At 42.6% G+C, this 20,089-nt stretch overlaps 1 protein-coding gene across 12 annotated transcripts in view; it reads right to left on the reverse strand.

Annotated features, from left to right (window-relative positions):
• KCNH7 (potassium voltage-gated channel subfamily H member 7) overlaps nt 1–20,089 on the reverse strand; it is a 273,427-nt gene that overhangs the window by 252,211 nt on the left and 1,127 nt on the right. For all 12 annotated transcript variants that reach the window (XM_081928560.1, XM_081928567.1, XM_081928565.1 and 9 more), the window contains exon 2: nt 16,819–17,049. In XM_081928560.1, coding sequence (XP_081784686.1) covers nt 16,819–17,049 — 231 coding nt within the window. The remainder of the gene's footprint in view (nt 1–16,818; nt 17,050–20,089) is intronic.

The raw sequence follows: 20,089 nt of genomic DNA on the forward strand, positions 1-20,089 counted from the left end.
AAGGTCAGGAAACGCAGTCCAGGGTCAATCCAAGTAGCCAAGTCTGAAGTTCCATAGTCAAGATACAGTCCAGAGTCAAACCCAAAGCACAGTCCTGAACCACAGTCCAGGGGCATCCAAGGCAAGATCCATCACCATGGGCAATTGAGCAGACACAGTACCTCAGATCTGCTTTTGTACTTTGCATGCTGATTGCCGTATCTGGGCTTAATGAGACATGTGACCCTCACCTGTCCTAAGCCTACTCCAGCTGAGGAATCACACCTTCTCCCATAGCTAGTGAGCCCCATCTGGCCGGCTAGGGAACTAGGCGGTGGGCTTGCCTGCCTCAGCCTCCTAGAGCACCACTCCGACTGCTCCCTATTACTCAGTGCTTGCCGTGTTCATATGAAGAAGGGTCCCTCTGGCTTTGGTGACAGGTCCTGCTGCTCTGGTTCCTGTGTATTAACCTCTATCCCCTCGCCATCCTCCATCACCCTGTAAGCACTTTCTTCCCCATCCTTTGCTTGCCCCGGTGCATCCCAGTCCTGGCTGCACCTCACCGGGATCCTCTTCTTCCTCCCCATCATCCTGCCAACTCATTACACAGAGCCTACATTTGTAAGGATGTACAGGCTGTGCATAGGGTCTATGTATGCAGACAAAATGCAAACACATGGAATAAAGACAGATGGAGAATCTCATCGAAAACAATGGGATTGCAACTGAACATCTGTTTTTTTCTGGGTTGCATCCAAATTTTTGCAGAGGGAAGACCAATTCTGTCCTTTTGCCTTATCTCATTATTTGCTGTAGTAGCCCAACAATCGTTGCTTTTGACATAGCTCACAGATGAGGATAGGCCAGTCTCAAACTTTTTCAGTGAGAGAATGTGGTGATGATGAAATCCCTGTTCACACATAAGCCTGCGGATGAGGACCCACGTTGTGAGAAGTCTCCAAGTGACTGTAGCAGCTAGCAGATTTAATAACTGCTTATGGCCACCTGTAGATTACCCTCTCCCTCCCTCCCTGGTGGCACATAACTTCTTTCTAGACTCAGCACATAAGAGAGGAACATGAAAGGAAAAACAAGCAGTGGCTACTTGTTCCTCTTTGCTGCTCTGATTGCCTGAAGAAGCCAGGCTGTGGTGGATGGAGGATAAGCAGGCAGACAGCAGTGGTACTGAAAGAAGATGGGGCTGCAGTTTTCAGCAGGTGGTTGTGGCGGTTGTCAGAACTGCTACAGTCACTAAGAGGCTTCCCACCTCATGGAGCATTGTTCAGTGGGTCCTGGATGAACCAGGATTCAGATATCTGACTCCATAAAAGCAAGGTGCACAGTTTAGGTTGAAAAGAAGTTAGCTGCATTAACATCATTCCTCCCAGTATATCAAAGCTAGAGACATGTCAGCTCAGTCAACAAAGAGATCAAGATACATAGTCTGATTTGGATGAGAGCTCCAGAGTCCTTAAAACATGCTCCAGTGAGAGGGATTTGGTTTTGTGTGAATATAATAAGCATTATAATAAATTGTAAATGCTATTTTCCTGTAAAAGTATTTATACAGGGGGAAATATATTGCCTCACAAATAATGTGGCACTGTACACTTTATGCTGTAAAATAAAACCAATCATTAGTTTCCTACATGCACCTTCTGACAATCTTTCTGAGGGCTATAGTTCAATTAGCGTGGCCATTTGCAAGCCTGAATCCCGGCCATGAAGAATATATTGTTCAACTTTGTAGAAGGGCATGAATACAGAAGGAGTGAGTTCTAAAGCACGTCAGTGCAAGTAGATAAATAGGTACTGCTGCAGAAGGAAGCTAAATGGCATTTCCGTGTGCTCTGGTTTCCATCATGATGTCCCATTGTGCCAGAAGCGGTTTAGTCATGCTGGCCACATGACCTGGAAAGTTGTCTGTGGACAAATACTGGCTCCCTTGGCCTGAAGCGAGATGAGCGCCACAACCCCATAGTTAACCATCCAGGGGCCCTTTACCTTTTTTACCTATGTATACTAAACAAGTTGTCTTAACCTGATCCCCATCTAATCTGTGTAGCATGGTAATAAGTACACAAGAATGGAAAATCCAGTCCTCCCATTTTGTCTGAATTATGTCTCTACCTGAATTATGACTTGAAGAAGGAGAATGATATTTTGCAAGTTTTCTAACAGCCACATCATCATAACAACTGGCAATTTTTAATGGGGAAAATGATTTTTGGAATGGCAAGTGTCTTTATTAGGGAATAAGCTAAGGGGGGAAGCAGCAGGGGGAAGTCCTATGTCAAATATGGCAGGGCACACAACAGAAGAGGAGAGAAATGTTTTATACAGGAGTAGGACCACAAGAAGACATGAAAGACAAATTATCCCAAACCAAACAAGCAATACTAGAAATCATGGCACTGCAGAGAAGTAATTGTATACATGGAATAGCCTATGATGCCAACTAGGCCAAATCTCTGTTCAAAGATCAAGCTAGCAGCACCTTAGCCCCTATGGGTTACAGCCTAAAGCAGTCTGCCACAAGTAGATGCATCAGGGAAGGTATTTTACATGAGTTGGGAACATGAGCCAGGCCACATAGTACACATAGCAGAGGGAGAAAAAGTAAAACCCACCCCAAAACCACACCAGCTCCAAACCCGTACAGGTGATAAAATCACTAGGCATCAGCATCTCAGGAACACAACTCTGTATCAACTTTCATTGCCTCTGTAGCAATCAATAGTTATCTTTAAAAAAAAAAGATCCAAAAGAGAAAAATGGGACTATGCCAAGTAGGAAATATGAACAGGTCTGTATCTTGTAGCATAAATCACTTTTGCAGCATTCATTAATTGACACCGTTGATATCATTTTCAAGGAAATCTAAACTCCTGACTTCTTCTGAATGAGTTAAATTGCTAGAGCAGGAAAGCCGTATCAGTGAGAAATTTGAAAAAGATCCAGGATATTATGCCTCTTATATTAGATGAATGGAAGGATGGCAAAGAAGCAGGGAAAGGATGGAAGACAGTTGCAGCCAGTGACTGATATAAGCAGCCCCAGTCCTTAGAAAGAAGTCAGATTGTCAGAACAGCACCCGTGTAAAACTCATGTTTTGTTATTCTCTAAATATGAAAACTGATTCTTCCTCTCCTTTTGTGCTCTGGCATGCCTATCCAAGGAGCAGATACACGAGTTTATCTTTAAATTTTCATTTCTCATTTCATTTCATTTTGAACTTGCATACCACAAAACTGTGCTCAATGTGGTTGACAGCCCAAATGTACAACACAAGTCACATTGCCACCCTCTAAGTGTTCAAAATCTAATGAAAAACGGAATTCAGGAATCTGTATATCTTTCACACTCCCTCTTACAGACATATATATATTTCTACAAGGTAATATCGACAAAAGATCAGTGAACAATAAAATAAAACCACCCCGTCAACTGCAAGTTAAATAATTGCATTTGCAAATAGCCATGAGATTACACTGAATCTCCGACCCTTCACTGCTTCCTCTAGGGTTCCTCCCTTCTGCCCCATCTATTCCTATTCTGCTTGCATAGTAACCAGGAGCAGAGCAGGGATCCACTTTGGTGTATTTCCAAGAGACGCAAGCCGAATGTTACTTGCAGTTGTGCTTTATGCTTCACGAGAGCTGCATGTAGTTTATGCTTGAGCATCTGTACCTACATGCAAAACATGAAGTTGAAAAGCGGCTGCGGCTTCAGGAGTTAAATCCCCAGTGAAATGTTTCATACCTTTGGCATTTCTATCAGGGACAGTGCTGTAGCTACAAAGCTGAGAGAATGCGATCTCTACTGGATAGAATTGTGTGGGTGTCATTGTCCTTTAATCCTCTAGAAGTGAACCTATGAAGCCTGTGTCATGGCTTATCTAATGTTTTGCTGTCCCCTCCCCACCCTCTCTTCTATCTATTGAGCCATATTATTAAGAAATAAGTGGGGAAACAGAGCTGGCCCGTGAAGAAATAATTCCATTTGCCATGATTGAGCATTTTGTACTCCTACCTATCTTCCCTGGAAGCACTCTCTTTCTCTCTCTTTCATAATGTCTGTTCAGAACCTACTCTGTAGAAATGGAGTAATAATATGAAATGGAATAATAATAGAAATGGAATAATAATAATAATAATAATAATAATAATAATAATAATAATAAATAATATTTATTATTTGTACCCCGCCTATCTGACTCCGAGCAGCTTCCAACATATACAGAAACATAATAAAACATCAAACGTTAAGAACGTCCCTATTCAGGTGCCTTCTAAAGGTTGTATAGTTACTTATCTCCTTGACATCTGATGGGAGGACATTCCACAGGGTGGGCAACACTACCAAGAAGGCCCTCTGCCTTGTTCCCTGTAACCTCACTTCTCTCAGTGAGGGAACCACCAGAAGGCCCTCAGAGTTGGATCTCAGTGTCCGGGCTGAACAACAGGTATAGTATACTGGGCCAAGGATACAGGAAGTTGCCTTCCACTGAGTCACACCATTGGTCTTTCCAGCTTAGTATTGTCTATGCTGATTGGCAGTTCACTGTAGTGAAGAATAGCGTGACCAGGTGTCTGCTGTCCAGGTGCTAAGTCCTGAAGGGCAATTTCAAGACAGCATCAAGACTTTCCCTTCTTCTAGCTCTTTTCACTAAAATCAGGCTTGGATCAGGCAGCACTTCAAACAGAAGGCTGTGTTAAGCAGGATGTGTGGGCACTCTGTGACTGATTTGCTGCCTGAATTGGTTGGTCTCTACATGGTGTTGTGGTCCGATACAATTTTCATAGAGCTTCCAGCAGATGAGTTTCCACTCACAAACTGAAGCATGACAGAGTGGATAACATTTAAGCATTCTGAAGGAGCCATATTGTTGCAAGCCTAAAGGCTAATACCATACTCTCCAACATTTCTCCGATGAAAATAGGGATGTTCTAAGTCGGACAACAACAACAACTATTTATACCTCACGCATCTGACTGGAGTGCCCCAGCCCCTCTGGGTGGCTTCCAACATATATAAAAATATAATAAAACATTAAACATTTTTTAAAGAACTTCCCTATACAGGGCTGCCTTCAGATGGCTCAAGAGTTGGATAACTCAATACCCTCTAATATTTCTCCCTGGAAAATAGGAACGCTTGGAGGGTCTGTAATATGGCCTCCTCTCGGGGCTAAAGAGTAGTTTGCTGACTGATCGTGCTTGCTTAGACATAAGTGCAGATATATTTGATAGCTGGCAGCTAGTAGCTACTAAACAGAAACAGTTCGACAATTTACATCTTACATCTTGCTAGCTTTTTGTAAGAACAACAACAAAAGATTCCCGAGGCACCACTATATGATGATGTGAGTTCTGGTCCTCAAAAGCTTAAACCACAATAAATTTATAGTATGGCTATCGTACCCACACTTACTTAGAAGAGGCCTCACTGTATTCCATCTGATTTGCATCTGAGTAGATATGCTTGGGGATTGCAATGATAATCTCTGAGGTGCCACGAGACTCTTTGTTGCTTTGGGTAGCCATATGTAAGCTGTTTCGAGTTCCTCAGACAAAGAACGGAAAGATGAAAGTAACAGAACTGAGATCTGAGCTGCACAAAGCACATCCATAAGCTCAGGGTGCTGGTACAGCTATATCGCTTCATTTTTTCCTGTCTCCATAAATACAGGGTGCAACCCGCCCCCCCCCCCAGCTTCAAATCTTAGCATTTGTCATAGAGGTAAGAAAGAGAGTGTGACATTTGTCAAGTTGCAGAATACTATTATTAGCAAGTCAGAATGATGTTAGCAACTTGTCTCCTGCAATTGGGTAAGGGACTTTCTTCCACTTTCTGACTAAAATATAGGGAAATAAAATCACTCCACTGATAATTAGCCTCTGAAGCAAGACTGCTTCATTGCAGATATGATGCACTCATAATAAAGTGCTCAGAGTTAATTAAAGTCTTATTAGCCATAATTGTTTTGCAGTTCAAAATTACATGATGGCATTGGAAATAGATACAGAACAAGGTGTTTGCAAAACAGTGCCTACCTAGAACTCCTTTAGCATATGTAAGAGCATTTACATTGTCTCAGTGTGAAAACTGCTGGTGTCTCATCTGTGTAAGACTTTTCATAGCTATTAGTAATCACTGTTGAAAAACAAAGCAGACATTTTACAAGGATGGAAAAGACCTACTTTCATGACATTTAAGAGCTTTTCAGTGAAGTGGGTGATTAAAAAATGGGGCAAAGAAGAAGGAGAAACAAACAGATCTATTCTTGGTATTAAATAAAATCTACAGACAATATTGAAAGTGTAGGCCTCTGCTGAACGCTTTCTGATCATGAGTTTTCTATACGAAATATTGTTTTTCCAACAGTAGCTGTAGAAACAATCAATTACTTGACATGTTGTTATAGGGTGCACACAGATAATCAACTTGCGAAGCGACTGATAAGTGTCCTGGAACCATCACTGCAATTCGGCTAAGTCAGCCAGGACTCTGCTGTACTTAATTGAAGAATGCATATAGGCTATAAAACAAAGGTATTATTTTGCACTAGAGAAGCTGATTGATCTCTCTGATGCAAAGTTAGAATACTCTAATTTAAATGTAAATGCAATACCTCTCCCCATAGTAGAGAAGAGTGTAACGGGGAGACAGGAGTAGACCTTGGTTATATGCTGCACTGTGTAAGGGTGTTTGACACCCTCCCCTCGCAACCCTTACAGTGCCAGCTTAAGCCAGGCTTTGAGAAAGAGGTGTGAGGCTCTGGCAGGATCCTAGAGCCCTCTTAACTTCTTCCCAAAGCCCGGTTAGTGCTTGTCTAGCTTGGGGAAGGAGGATGAAGTTCTCTAGGACCCTGTCAGAGCCAGCACACGTCTCTCCTGAAGCCAGGCTACTGCCTACTAGGCTTTAAGAAGGTGCCCTCCTTGGATGTGCACCAAGTGTAACCTCACCACTGGTGCTACCAAAAATCCGCCTCTGGGGGCACCCGTGTGCCTGCTCAGTTCAGGTGCGTGCTACTATCAGTTGATGGGCCACTTTGAGGCCTCCACTGCTCTTCCTTCTGTTGATCTTTTAACTGGCCTTGGGCCAGACAGCCCTCCAAACAGAGTATCTAAAGTTTAGGATGCCAAGATCCTGGTGACAAGTGAATCAGGAGGCAAATGTTTCCACCTTATATGCTGTACAAGGCAGACCCAGCTTTGTGAAACATGTTGCAAGATTTACGCTAGGGATGGGCAACATGTGTGGCCTTCAGATGTGATTGAACTGTGATTTCCATCAGCCAAAGCCAGCACAGCCAAGGCTCAGGGGTGACAGGAGTTGCAGTCCAATAACAACTGGAGGGCCACAGGTTCCTCATCCTTGCTCTGCAGTGAAGAAGGTTCATCTGTCCACATTCTAGGCAACAGGAGACCGGCAGACATTGAGCACAGATAGGGAAGAATAATTTGGAGAGCATATATATATATATGATTTTCAGTTATATCAATTTCAATAATTTTACAGTCATTGTAACATTTCAAAACTCAACTTCCTTCCTCCTCTTTCTGCGGTTCCTTAATTTTATTTTTATCATTTCGTGCATATTCTAAATTATCTTAACTCATTCTTTTATTCATCTACTTTAATTATATACTCTTACAAAACTGTAGGTTATTACAATAATCTTGCCAATTTGTTTGTAAATATTCAATAAACTATTTCCATTCTTTTATAAAAAGTTTGTTATTTTGATTTCTTTCTTTTTTTCTGGTAAGTTTTGCCCTTTCTGCATAGTCCCTAAGTTTTTGTATCCATAATAACTTGGAGCATTCCATCTCTGTGAGATACATGACTTAGATATTTCCGCATGGCATTGTGAATATTAAAAATGGGCAGGGTTTGCTGACTATTTTTCCCACTTGCTTGAAATGTGCGGGAGCTAAAAGAGGGCTTGGCAGCGCTCCTAAGCAGCTACCATCATCCACTGCGATGTAGGTCTACTGCAGGCAGAGGTGGCCGGTGCTCATTGCGACTATGAGGGTGGAAGGCGGGGAGGTTAACAGAAGGTGGAGCCAAAGCCAATGTCAGTCAGAGCCACCCTCTGCCTGGTTGTAAGAAAGAAAGCAGGCAGGTGTGGCCTGAGGGCAGACTAAGGGTAGTTAGGCAGTGTCCTCCTCTGACTGCAGAAGAAACTTTCAGTGGATTGTGCTTCATGCTGGCAATAAAAGTCACACACAAGGTTTGGAGCTAAGAAGATGGCCCTCTCTTGTTCTTTGGAGGAACCTGGGTTTTTGGATAACACCTCGGTGCCACCGTGCAGAAGGTCAGTGGCAGCAATGTTCACCTGATCTTCTAACAAAAGGCGTGACTAATGAGACGGCAGACTGTACAATAGCAATTGCTAACTTTCACCTCTGTGACTCGTGCTCTGTCATTACTTTAGTGGTTTTTGAGACGGAGCTTTGTTACAGGCTATTAACCTGGGCAGTGAGCTTGACTGATAAAACGTCACTCAGATCACCCATGGCAAATAGGTGCGACAGGCTAAACTGAAAAGGCTGTGTTGCACTTCTCCAAGGTAGCTTTAATGTGGGACATGAACCTTTGTAAATCGAGGGTGCTAAATACTATTCTGAGCAGGGGTGGGGAGCAGGTGCTGTGTGGAATTCTGGTTTCCACTCTAGGAATTTTTTCACTGGGTGCTTCAGAATGCAATAAAACACGTGGCTTTTTTACTACAACAACAACTCTGGTTCTGACAGTCTTCTAGACTATGGCATGTGAGGGGGTGGGGATCCCCCCCCCCGCAAGAAGGACCATGTCCTTTTCTTGGAAACCTTCCCAGGGTCACACGCCTTATGGTAGGCAGGGCCAAAGGCAAAAATAACCCCTCTAAATTTTACTTTTGTATTGGAAACTACATTTTACAAACACACACAGAGTTCTATGCTTGAGCCATTCAACCAAGAGAAACGAGCAGAGTTAAAGGACACATCCCAGCCTGGCAAAAACACTTTTTGGATACAAAGCAGGGCTGAGGAAGGGCATTCCAAGGGTTAGATAGGCAGGCCTGGAGGGTTCCATTTTGCCCCAGAGTCTAGGGTTCCCCACTCCTGGCATAGGACAAGGAATTACTGGCATTTATTGTTGCCAGGTACTTTTGGGCAGAGAGGCAACTTATATATACTATAAGGAAAAATAGGACCTTTTTCGTGGCTGCTCCCAGACTTTGGAACTCCATTCATAGAGAAGCTAGTCTTGCTCCCTCATTGTTGTCCTTCCACTGGCAGGTGAAGACCTTCTTGTTTCAGTAGGCCTTGGGGAACTGACTGCTTTTAATGAAAGGGGTGGGGCCTTGCTGTTTATATTGCAATTATTTGTATGGTTTAAATAGATTTCATATATGTATACAATTTTACTTCTAACGATTGTTTTTAGAGGTTCTCATTTTTATGTGTAAGCTACCCTGTGTCCCCATCAGGGGAAAAGGTGAGATATACATAAATATGTCATCATCATCAATAGGAGCCAGTATGGCAAAGAGGCTATAATGCCTCAAAAAGGACACCTGGATTTCAGTCCTCACCTCACTCACTCCATGGACTGAGGACGTGGCCTTGCGGGTGAGTCTCTACCATTCAGCCACAGTTCCTTAAATGTAAACTCAGGACCTAAGACTTGCCTTGGTGGGTCAGATCAAGGGTTCATGTAGGCCCACATGTCACAGAGAAGCCTGTAGCTTAGTAGTAGTTGTCGTCCTTCAAGTGTGCAGAAGGGGCCACATTCCATCCCTAGCATTACCAGGTAGGACTGAAAGAAGCACTCTGCCTGAAATACAGGAGGATCGCTGTCAGGGTTTTCTCCCCCCCCCCCATAAAGAGCTGTTGTCTTACAAGGAAAGTCACTTAGGAGCCGTCTCTGATGATCGGTAGAGCTGGAGAATTAGCAGGATTGCAAACTCCTCTCTTTCTCTCTGTGCCACCACATTCCAGCCATCCTGCTCTTCCTCTCCCTGTTTGTTATGAAACATAGCTCATTGGCAGAGCATACACTTTGCATGCCAAGAGGTCCCAGGTTCAATCCCTGGCATCTCCAGCTAACAAAGACCCCTGCCTGAAACTCCAGAGAGAAGCTGTCCGTCAGTGGAGACAGCACTGAGCTACATGGATCAATGGTCTGACTCAGTTTAAGGCAACTTCCTATGCTCCTAGGCATTCTCTCTTTGTTTGCCTATCGTCACTGGACCTTGCCATCGCCTATAAGAACATATTACTGACTTAGCCTCATAAGGTTGAGTAAGATGCATTGTACAAATGATAAACACAATGTGCTGTTGAGTATATAAATTCATTCCCCCCCTTGCCCTTTAAACTATTGATTAGAAACTTCAGTGATTCTGGGAAGCAAAATTCTGTTGTTTATCAGATCAACCCTCCATGTTGCACAATTCAACAAAAGATGGTGGCAATACTATTTCGCTCTTTGGAATATCAAAAGAACTGTCTGAAGTAATTCTTTCCGGCTGTCATGTTATCTGTCACCGCCACGTCCTGCCCTTGTATTCCTCCTCCACAAAATCTCTCCGGTTACGCAGCAGCATTGAGCATCTTCACTCTCCTGTCAATAATCAGACTTCATAGGATGTCTACACTTAGGTACCTCTGACTTTCATCATCTTACAGCGCACCCATCACACATGAAAAGGGCTGACAGGATACAGCGCTCCTTGATTTAAATACACAACCCCCCACCCTCAATCCCCTCACAATTATCGTTTTCATGTCAAAGCTGTACAGCTTTATCACCCCAAGCAATATTTTACAGCTGTCAAGTATGATTTATGCAATAATGGCTTAAAGAGAGAAATGGGAGTCCTCAGAGAAAGAGCTGTCACACATCTCCATGGCAAATAACTTTATTAAAACAAAAATATTGATATACTGCATAAACAGTATCTCCCCTCCAAAGATACCTAATCAGATCAGTCACTAAAGATAAACCGATTGTAGAAAGGATGTTATGAAGCAGATGAGGAGGAACATTGTTCCCTGTTACTCTGAATTTTAATAGCTACTAATGCCTATTGGGCAACTTTCGAAAACACTTTATTTAGGCACAATTGGTGATATGATTTTCATATACCTTGGTAATTTAAGACACACACCTTTCCTAAGCTGAGCAGAGTGACTGCAGTCAAAGGGAATGCAGATTATTTAGCTGTTCCATTGAGATGTATGTAATCACTTCTTTTCTTCTTTTTTTAAAAGTATTTTTATACATCAAAGTTTGGCCTGTTTTTCAAGTGCTCCTTTTGATTATGCCCCACCACCTTGGTTATTTTACTAATTTCCCATAAAGGATTAGCTCATGGCATGGAATGAAATATACATATAGGCTTTGAACTTTAGACAAATGGTTCTATTAGAAAAAAGGGGAGGGAACTACAAAAATGATATAGATACAGTTTAAGCAGGGTTCTGTAATGCGAGCCTCCTTTTCCCACAGGGTATATGCATAACTCTCCACGGTGATTTTACATGAACCGTAGAAGTGTTACTCTTCGTCAGTTTAATTCGATCAATTGCTTGTGGCTTGGCCAACATTAAACCCTCCTATTAAAATCTCCTTTCTTCTTCCTGCTTCTCATGGAAATTGTTTCTTTTAATGCTGGAACATCCCAGGAAGCTGAGAGCATTTACTGACAGGTAGAGATGTTAACTTTGGTAATTCTTGAATGTGTTAGGAATGCAGCAATTGACGACATTTTATTTGAAAGGGGCTATAGCTCAGAGGGGTAGCATCTGCTTTGCATGCAGAAAATCCCTAGTTCAGTCACCTGCATCACCAGCCAGGACTGGGGAAGAGCCCAGTCCAGAGCCCTGGAGAACTGCTGCCAGTCAGGGTAGACTGTTCGTTCTTGGACCATGAGGTTCAAGCTTTTGTGGTTCCAGAAATGGCCAACTGTCTTTTATCCGTATCTGCTTTGGTAGCAGAGGATGGTTCATCTCCTTCTGCATCGCCTCATGCCATTTGCTGGCTTCTTCCTGAGGCAGTTTCTGAACACCCTCAAAGGTTTCAGGTTCTCACTGAGCCACGCCAACCCACACACTTGTGGCATCAAACCTGTCAGGTTTGATCTCCTCAGCATGAGTTCTGGCACCTTTCTGACCCACTAGGGCCAGCTAGACCATCCCCAGTGTCAGAAAACTCCCCCTCTGACCTGATGCGTCTTTTGAACCTTACAGCTGGACCTGTGGGTGAGGATGGCTCACTCTTTGGCTCAGACTTGACAGTAGCCTTTGGAGGGGTTCTGGGCCTCTCCTTTAGGGGGGTTTCTGGGCTGCTCCTGCGCTGGACTCTGTTCCTCAGCAACAGGATCAGTTCCCACCTCCTCCTCCCCAGCGTCAAATCTCGTCAAATATTGAGTGAGATGGACCAATGGTCTAAATGAGTTTAAGGCAGCTTCCTAAATCCCAATGATGACTGGCTGATTGGTTCATGAAAAATCCAGCTTCCAGGTGAAGCAATTAACCCAGGGACACTTCAGGCTCGCCAAACAGAGAGACTGGGGGTAGTGTTTGTTTGTTTGTTTGTTTGTTTGTTTGTTTCAGGGCTTTTTTTCCACCCAGAACTCACCGGAACTCAGTTCTGGCACCCCTCAGGTGGGCGCCTTTGCCATTATAAGAGAACAAGGTGGTAAGTTCCGGCACCTCTTTTTCCAGAAAAATAGCACTGTTGATTATTATTATTAATTCAATTTATATACCACCCTTTATCAAAAGACCCCAGGGTGGTATACAACATTGAAAACACATTACAGAACATCAGTGATAAAAAGATAATAAAAATAATACTGACAGAAAGCCTGATAATAAAATAGTCATCGTAATAACAGTCCTCTCCCTCACACTTTTACAGGCTGTAGATTATTTAATAGCCATAGGCCTGGGTAAAGAGGAATGTTTTCACCTGGCCTCTAAACACATGTAACGATGGCGTCAGGCAAGCCTCTCTGGGGAGCATGTCATAAGAAGCTTTCAGAAAGTTTGAAATGTGGACTGCCATCCTATAACACTTACCTGAGAGTAAGTTCCACCTGGCTCAATGAGTCTTACTTCTGAATATCCACTGATAGTTACCTGCCAACATCTTAAGCATAGAGAAAGTAAGCACCAATGCTCATCCCAAAGGTTCACAGGGTGAAACATAGCTGCTGCAATTCTATAAATATGCACATCCCATTGAAATCAATGGCATAACAAAGCGTGTGACTGGAGCTGCTGCAGCTACTGCCATGGTTTCTATTTATTGCTACCCGGACACTATGCTGGATCCATTTCATTAAAAGTCTCAGGGTTCTGCTTAGAAAAGGGTTTCCCCCAACACTCCCCTTCAGGGGCTAATATCTGCTTTGAGCTCCTTATAGGGGTGACAGTCCCATTAGCTAGCATTTCCCTTCTTCTTGCTATAAAATATATCAGGCATGGCATCTTTGGCCTCTAGGGCCCTGTCCACCAACTGGCAACCTGTGGACCACACAAAGCCGACAGATGCAGCGAAGAGGGTGGCCTGCATCTGGCCACCCCATTAAATATGCCAGGGATGGGCAGGAAGCAGCCCCCATGCCCGATTGGCCTTGCAAGTAAGGCCTGCCCCAAATGGAGGGTCCAGCATGGCCAGAGGTGAGTGGCACCAGGTAACCATCCCCTCCACCAACCGCACAGGAAGGTGGTGGCCTCCCAGGATGGAGCTCCAAGAGAGTGTATATTGCCCTAGTGTTTGGCACCTGCCATGCTGTTTTAATAGACAATTTGTTGTCCTGTAGAAAGAGATATGATTCTCTAGTAGCACCAAGGGCCAAACCCTTTCTTGGACTCTAGTTCTTTTGAGAAAGAGAGAAGCACAGCCAGGAGAAGCAGAAGGTTGCACTGGACAGAGTGTTAGGTATGAAACAAGGAACCCCAGATTTATAATCACCAGTAAGCCAAGGTTGTCTTGGCACCAGTCACTATGTTCACATCTGCATTACAGTTCTAGATATTTTATATAGGTTTAACTGGATCTTGGGAACTGTAGCTTGGTAGCAAAGATGCAAAGTATTCCCCATTAGCAGTTAGGCCCTGTCAGAGAACTACTACAAAGGAAATGGCCATTCCATTAGTTCAAAGCTACAATTCTAAACACACTTACCACAGAGTAAAATCCATTGAATCTAGGGGACTGACTTCTGAATTAGCATGTTTAGGTTTGTACTGGATCTTATTTGTAGGAGGCATGCCTTATCTCTCAGTCTAACCTACATCACAGGGTTGTTGTGAGAATAAATGTTGGGCAACTTTTATATAAGCTGCTCTGAGAAGCCTGGAAAAAGGGCAAGATCTCAAGTATGCTAAAACAAATTAGCAAGCAACATTTGCAGCCACTGAAAGCCACAGCCTTTGGACCAACAGATACATTTTCTTTGAATATTCAGAATGGAATCAAATGCAGAGCTGTTGTTCTGGGGTTTTTTAAGGGTTCCATATTATACTCTTAGCACCAACAGGAGTAACTCTACCCACCACCCGTGTACCCAAATGCCAGTTTGGCAATGCCAGCGAGAAGAAGCAAAGCGCCACATGTGTCACTGTTGCTTTAAAGCCTGATTCTCCTCTATCATTGCAGTTCTCAAATGAATGTAAACAGCAGGCTGGCAGGCCTCCAAAGCTAATTAAAGCTCCAAATTTGAATATACGAGATTACTTTGCATTTCCCCTTTGAATACATGTACACAGTGCAAACAAAAATAGAGTACAACAGGCTTATGCATTATTTGGATTTGTTTAATGTCTGACTTATAATGCTGAATAATCAGAAAAGAAAACTAATTTAAACCTTCGGAAATAATTAGCATCGCCATTCCCTTATCAGGCTGCATCATGACAAATGAACATGCATGCTTATTTTCCTTGCACCACCCCATCAAAAGCATAATACTGTATTGTTCTTAGTTCATGCCATGACTAATTATGTCAAGTATATTTCAGTCAGCCTGTAATCTTTCTTTCTAAAAACAATTGCCAAACTGTCCTCCATCTGAAACAGGTAGATCCTTCTTCCCCATCCATTTTTCTCCTTTTAAAACTCTCTCCAGACTAATTACTCAGTATTTGTAGCAGTATGACAGGGTGTTTGTTTAAAGCTGATTGTTTCAGGGCAAGACTCGACTGCTCTTTACTTTGACTGCTGAGTAGCTTATTCAGTCAGGTGCCCCTTTTAACCTAAGCGTATGCCTGAGCATGCTTTTTTCCATGATGTGAAACAATCCATACAGATCAACACTCTCAGCACGGAATCTCCTTTCCTTCATTAAACAGTGGCGTCACTCGTGAGGGCAAGAGATCAGCAACACAACAAAAAACGGACACCACAGGTTACATGACTGTCAGAGATTATATGATCAACAACAGCATTGCTTTCATTCTCATTCTGCTTTCGGGTACATTGGTAAGGATATTTCTGTCGGTAGATCTGAAACTAGGAAACACTTTCAGGCTGCAGCTATTTTCTGCTAGGATTCAATCACAAACCTGGAAATTCAGGTTGTGCAATTAAATATTATTTGGTTAGGAGTTCCAGGGCAGCATGCCTGATCCTCTACCCTCCCAATCAAACTTTTTGTGATAAGGAGTATGATGCATTGGAAAGTGAGGGATAGCATTTCCTTGTGGCAAAATCATTTAACCTCCCCACAAACAAATCAGAACTAATGCTCCATAAATAGCCAACGTCACCTAGTCTCCCTGCAAACTTTGTATAAATAAATCAGGATGGATGCTCAATAAACAGGTCATCCCGAAATGACCTCGAATCTCATCATTAGTCACTATTCAGCACATATACATAAGCCCAGTGTTTTCATTAGCTTCAAGCACACATAATTCCTTGCTTGAATGTAGACACTACATTGATTTTGAGTAAGTCACTCACCAATCTCATAGATTTAGTTTCCTATCCATAAAATGAGACAATATTGATAAATTTCATGAATGAATTCAAGGGCAATTAATAAAAACATATTATACAGATGAATTAGATATGAATTCTAAACTCTTTTGTACAATCTGAAATAAAATGATTATGATGGTGATCATGACAAAAAAAATCTTGTATTTTGCCAAAAGAGATAAAAATGCATTCAAAATTCAGCAGTTGTTCCTACAGATGGTGACTGCCTAACACATACTAACACCTGAAGGTGAAAAAAAATCTAAATCATGCAAACACTTGATCCCCCCCCCCCCCCCGGTCAAGAGTTATTTCTATTATTTAAAAAAAAGAAATCACTTCCTGGAATGGAAACTGGAGGGGGAAGTTGAAAATTACCATTTGAAACAACTACATCACTTTTATGCAAATTCCAAACAAACCCTGCTTACACACCAATCCTGAGGACATGTAAACAGAAGCAACTTGCACTGATTGGAGTGGAGCATGATACCTTAGATTAAATGCCCTTAGAATAACAACCTTGTTTCATTGCATATGAAAGAAGCGCAGCTCCACTAGGGTTGAGGCAAACAGTTTTAGGTTTGGGCTGGTGCATTGTATAGGTAAGCCACTATCAAAAGTTTTCTTAATGTGGTCTTGCATTATTTGAATGACTGGCCCATTGTATTTACTGTACTTTTATTTTAGCTGCCTTTGTATAAATGCAGGTTTCACACAACATAGCATATCTTATGTTGACTGACTCCTAACAAAACTCTGACCTGTAGTATCAAAGAAGCCATCTTTCAAAACCAGTTCCAAAGGAAGCCAATTTGTCAAAGACATTAAAAAAAATTGAAACTACTTTACCATCTTTATGATAATAGGTGACTTCCACTTTTCTCTCCTCTGACCCAAGCAAAGCCTGAGCAATTTGGGCAATGTGATGCCTTTTGGTCTCTGGTCCATGAAGAAAGTCACAGGTGCATGGTTTCTGCATGACGTCTGGTCTGGAGAATCCAGTCATCTCACAGAACCCATCATTGCAGTAGATGATAGCACAGTTCTGCACTCTAGCATTAGCAATGATGAATTTTTTATCTGCAATAAAAAAGTAATGCATTTTTCAGTAATTGTGCAACATTTCATAAAACCTCACAGCTGCCTGTCAGGAGATATTTCTGCATCTGACTGCTACAGTATAGCAAACTTCAGTAGATATTCAACACTACACAAATGTACCAGAGGTCTTTTAAAAAAAATCAATAAAAAGTAGATGAATTAAATCCAAAGTCACCTGGATTGCTGCGGGATTTGATCCAGGAACCTTTATTGCAAAACTTATCAGCAAATACAAATATGACCGTAGCTTTTGTTGTGCTGAAAATGTCCAACAAGGGAAGGCTGGCTAGGATGGATATCCAAGTAGCCTGGAGGGAAGGGAGTAAATTTTAGATGGGGTTGCTTGCCAAAGCTTAGGAAATAGGCTTCATAATAGGACTCGTAATAGGGGTTGCCAATGTGGTGCCAACAGAGGCCTTCCCAAGCACCAACAGGGTCTGTCCCTTTCTGAAACTAGGCTTAAAAGGAGTAGTCAACAGAATGGGTTGTGGGGTTTATATGTGTTTGTGTCTGTGGTGCCCATGGGTCCCGAAAGTTTGGAATTGTGAAGCAAACTCCAGGTTTAATTAAATCCTATGTACAGACAGGTCAACAGGAAAAGTGGAATAGGGAGGTTTTACTAATAATTTAACACCACTGCAAATAATTCCACAAAAAATATGGTAACTGGTGTATTAAAAAAAAAAGACTCCATTAGCCTTTTTGCCACCTTGTTGGTTATGTTAGTCATCAGTTACATTAGTAATCTGGGGAGCATTGAGAAACAAAACTTTAAAAGAGAGTGAACAGTCTATTCAGTTTGCAAAAGCTTCCACGCTGGTCAGTAGAGATTAGGATTCGATTCTTGGAAGCTGCCTTCTCTATTTGTCCATCTTCCTTAGTGTTGCGCAAACGTGGGTCTCCAACTGTTTCCAGACTACAATTCCCATCATCCCTGACCACTGATCTTGCTTCCTAGGGATGATGAGAGTTGTAGTCCAAAAACAGCTGGAGACCCAACTTTGGGAATCACTGATTCTAGCTCCTAAGTGTCCACTCTGACTGGTAAGCACTCTCCAGCGTCTCAGGGAGAGGTCTCTTTTCGATTCAGGGTCTCACCTGGAGACAATTCTTAACCAGACAAGTATACAAGCTTGATTTTTACTTGATTCATTGTGAGATGTTACAGTGCAATAGCAATGTAAAGCAAGAAGGAAAACTACGGTATTCCCCTCTTCCTGCTTGGGCCACTACTGGCCTCCCAGCACTCTCCTGCACAGCACTGCCAGCTTAAATGGATGCCTTCCCATACACGCTGATTGCTGTACAAAATTATGCCACAATTATTGCTCTGTAAAATGATGCCAAATTGCAGGGTTAAGTTGCAAAGAACAGCGCATACACTCCATTCAGGAGCAGCTGACCAAGAAGCAAGTTCTCTTGCTCCAACTGATTTTCAGTTTGTTTCAGACCCAGTGCAGTTGACAGGCTTAGAGTGTGATCCAAAGCATGCACTCGGAATCAAGACCCTTTGAACTCAATGGATGTCACTCCTGAGTATGTGATTACAAAACTGCAACTTTAAGTGTGCAACCAGCCACACTTCTAGATCACCGGGAGAGAAAATGATAACCTCAATCATTCTTATACAGTCCGAGTGTAACAATGTACGCTACTCAGGCATTTCTCTTGAAACACTCATTCAAGGGTTCTCTCTACCAAAATGACATTGGCTGCTCTTTTGTGCTTTTTGTTTATTTATTTTTTTTGCTGAAGCTTCTATTTTTAATGGCAAGCGTAGCTTTGAAGCTGCATCTGTCTTCACAATATGAACCAAGACATGATTCAGTCGCTCACCTGACTTCCCTCCCAAGCTGCATCAAAACTATCACATGGAAGAAATGTGTATGATTTACCCCCGTGAGCAACACAACATGCCATTGTCCTAATGTTTACACCTGGAAGCATGATGGGAAATCTGAAAAGGCTGCAATACACCCTATATAATAGGTTACTCTCAACCCTTTGCACATTCTGTCAGATACCTGTAATTTACAGCTCATCCCAGATGGGGTGCCTGATTATTTACAAGCTTTCTTTGTGGCAACTGCAGCTCCTGTCACTCAATGGTCTCATTATGCACACCCTAGCAGCGATAAATAAATCCACTGACTTTAATGGACTACTTACATCTCAGAGGGCTGCAGGATCTGACCTTTATTGTGAGCTATGAGTCTATTACAATGAGACAGATTTGCAGCAAATGCATGTTACTCCTAAAATATCCTTCAACGTATTTTAATTTTACTACGTATTTAAGGGGATGTGCATGCATCCAACGTATTGTTTCAGTGTGTGGTGTTCACAGTATTAGAGAACCAAACCAGACCAGGCATTACAGTATCTTCTTAAAATCATTGCCTGCATCCAAAAGATAAAGGCTGCAATCCGATGCACACTTAACTGAGAGTGAGTGCCACTGAACACAATGAGGCTTACTCCTGAGTAAATCCTGCATAGGATTGCACTCTAAGGCTGCAACCTCAAGCGCATTTACTAGGAACTAAGCTTCTTCTAAATCTATATGAGGTTTACTTCCGAGTAAACATGCTCAGAGTGACACTGCAGGCAAGGCGGTCCACTGCACCTATTTCACAATCTGCTGTTGAAATTAGGAAAAGGTCCTACAGGTCAGGCAGAAATCCAAATCCATCTTAGTTAAAGTTTCCTCTGGAAAGACCTTCTGAATCCTCCTGCTGAAAACTTTTCCATAAACAAATGCTAAACAAGGAGCCTCTGGGCAGTAGGGTCAAGGTGGGAAGGTGCATGTTGTTTGGGGGTATAGGAAACTGCCTTGAACAGAATCAGACCACTAATCTAGACTAGCAGCTGCTGTCCAGGGTTTTAAGCACGAGGGGAACCTCACCCCACCTGGAGATGCCAGGGATTGAACCTGGCACTTTCCGCATGCATGCATGCAGAGCAGATGCTCTGCCCCTGAGCTAGTTCTCTCTGCTGGCATTTCCCAGGACATCCCAAT

The sequence above is a fragment of the Podarcis melisellensis genome, assembly GCF_964234715.1.
Source record: "Podarcis melisellensis genome assembly, chromosome: 1".
Classification (NCBI taxonomy): domain Eukaryota; kingdom Metazoa; phylum Chordata; class Lepidosauria; order Squamata; family Lacertidae; genus Podarcis; species Podarcis melisellensis.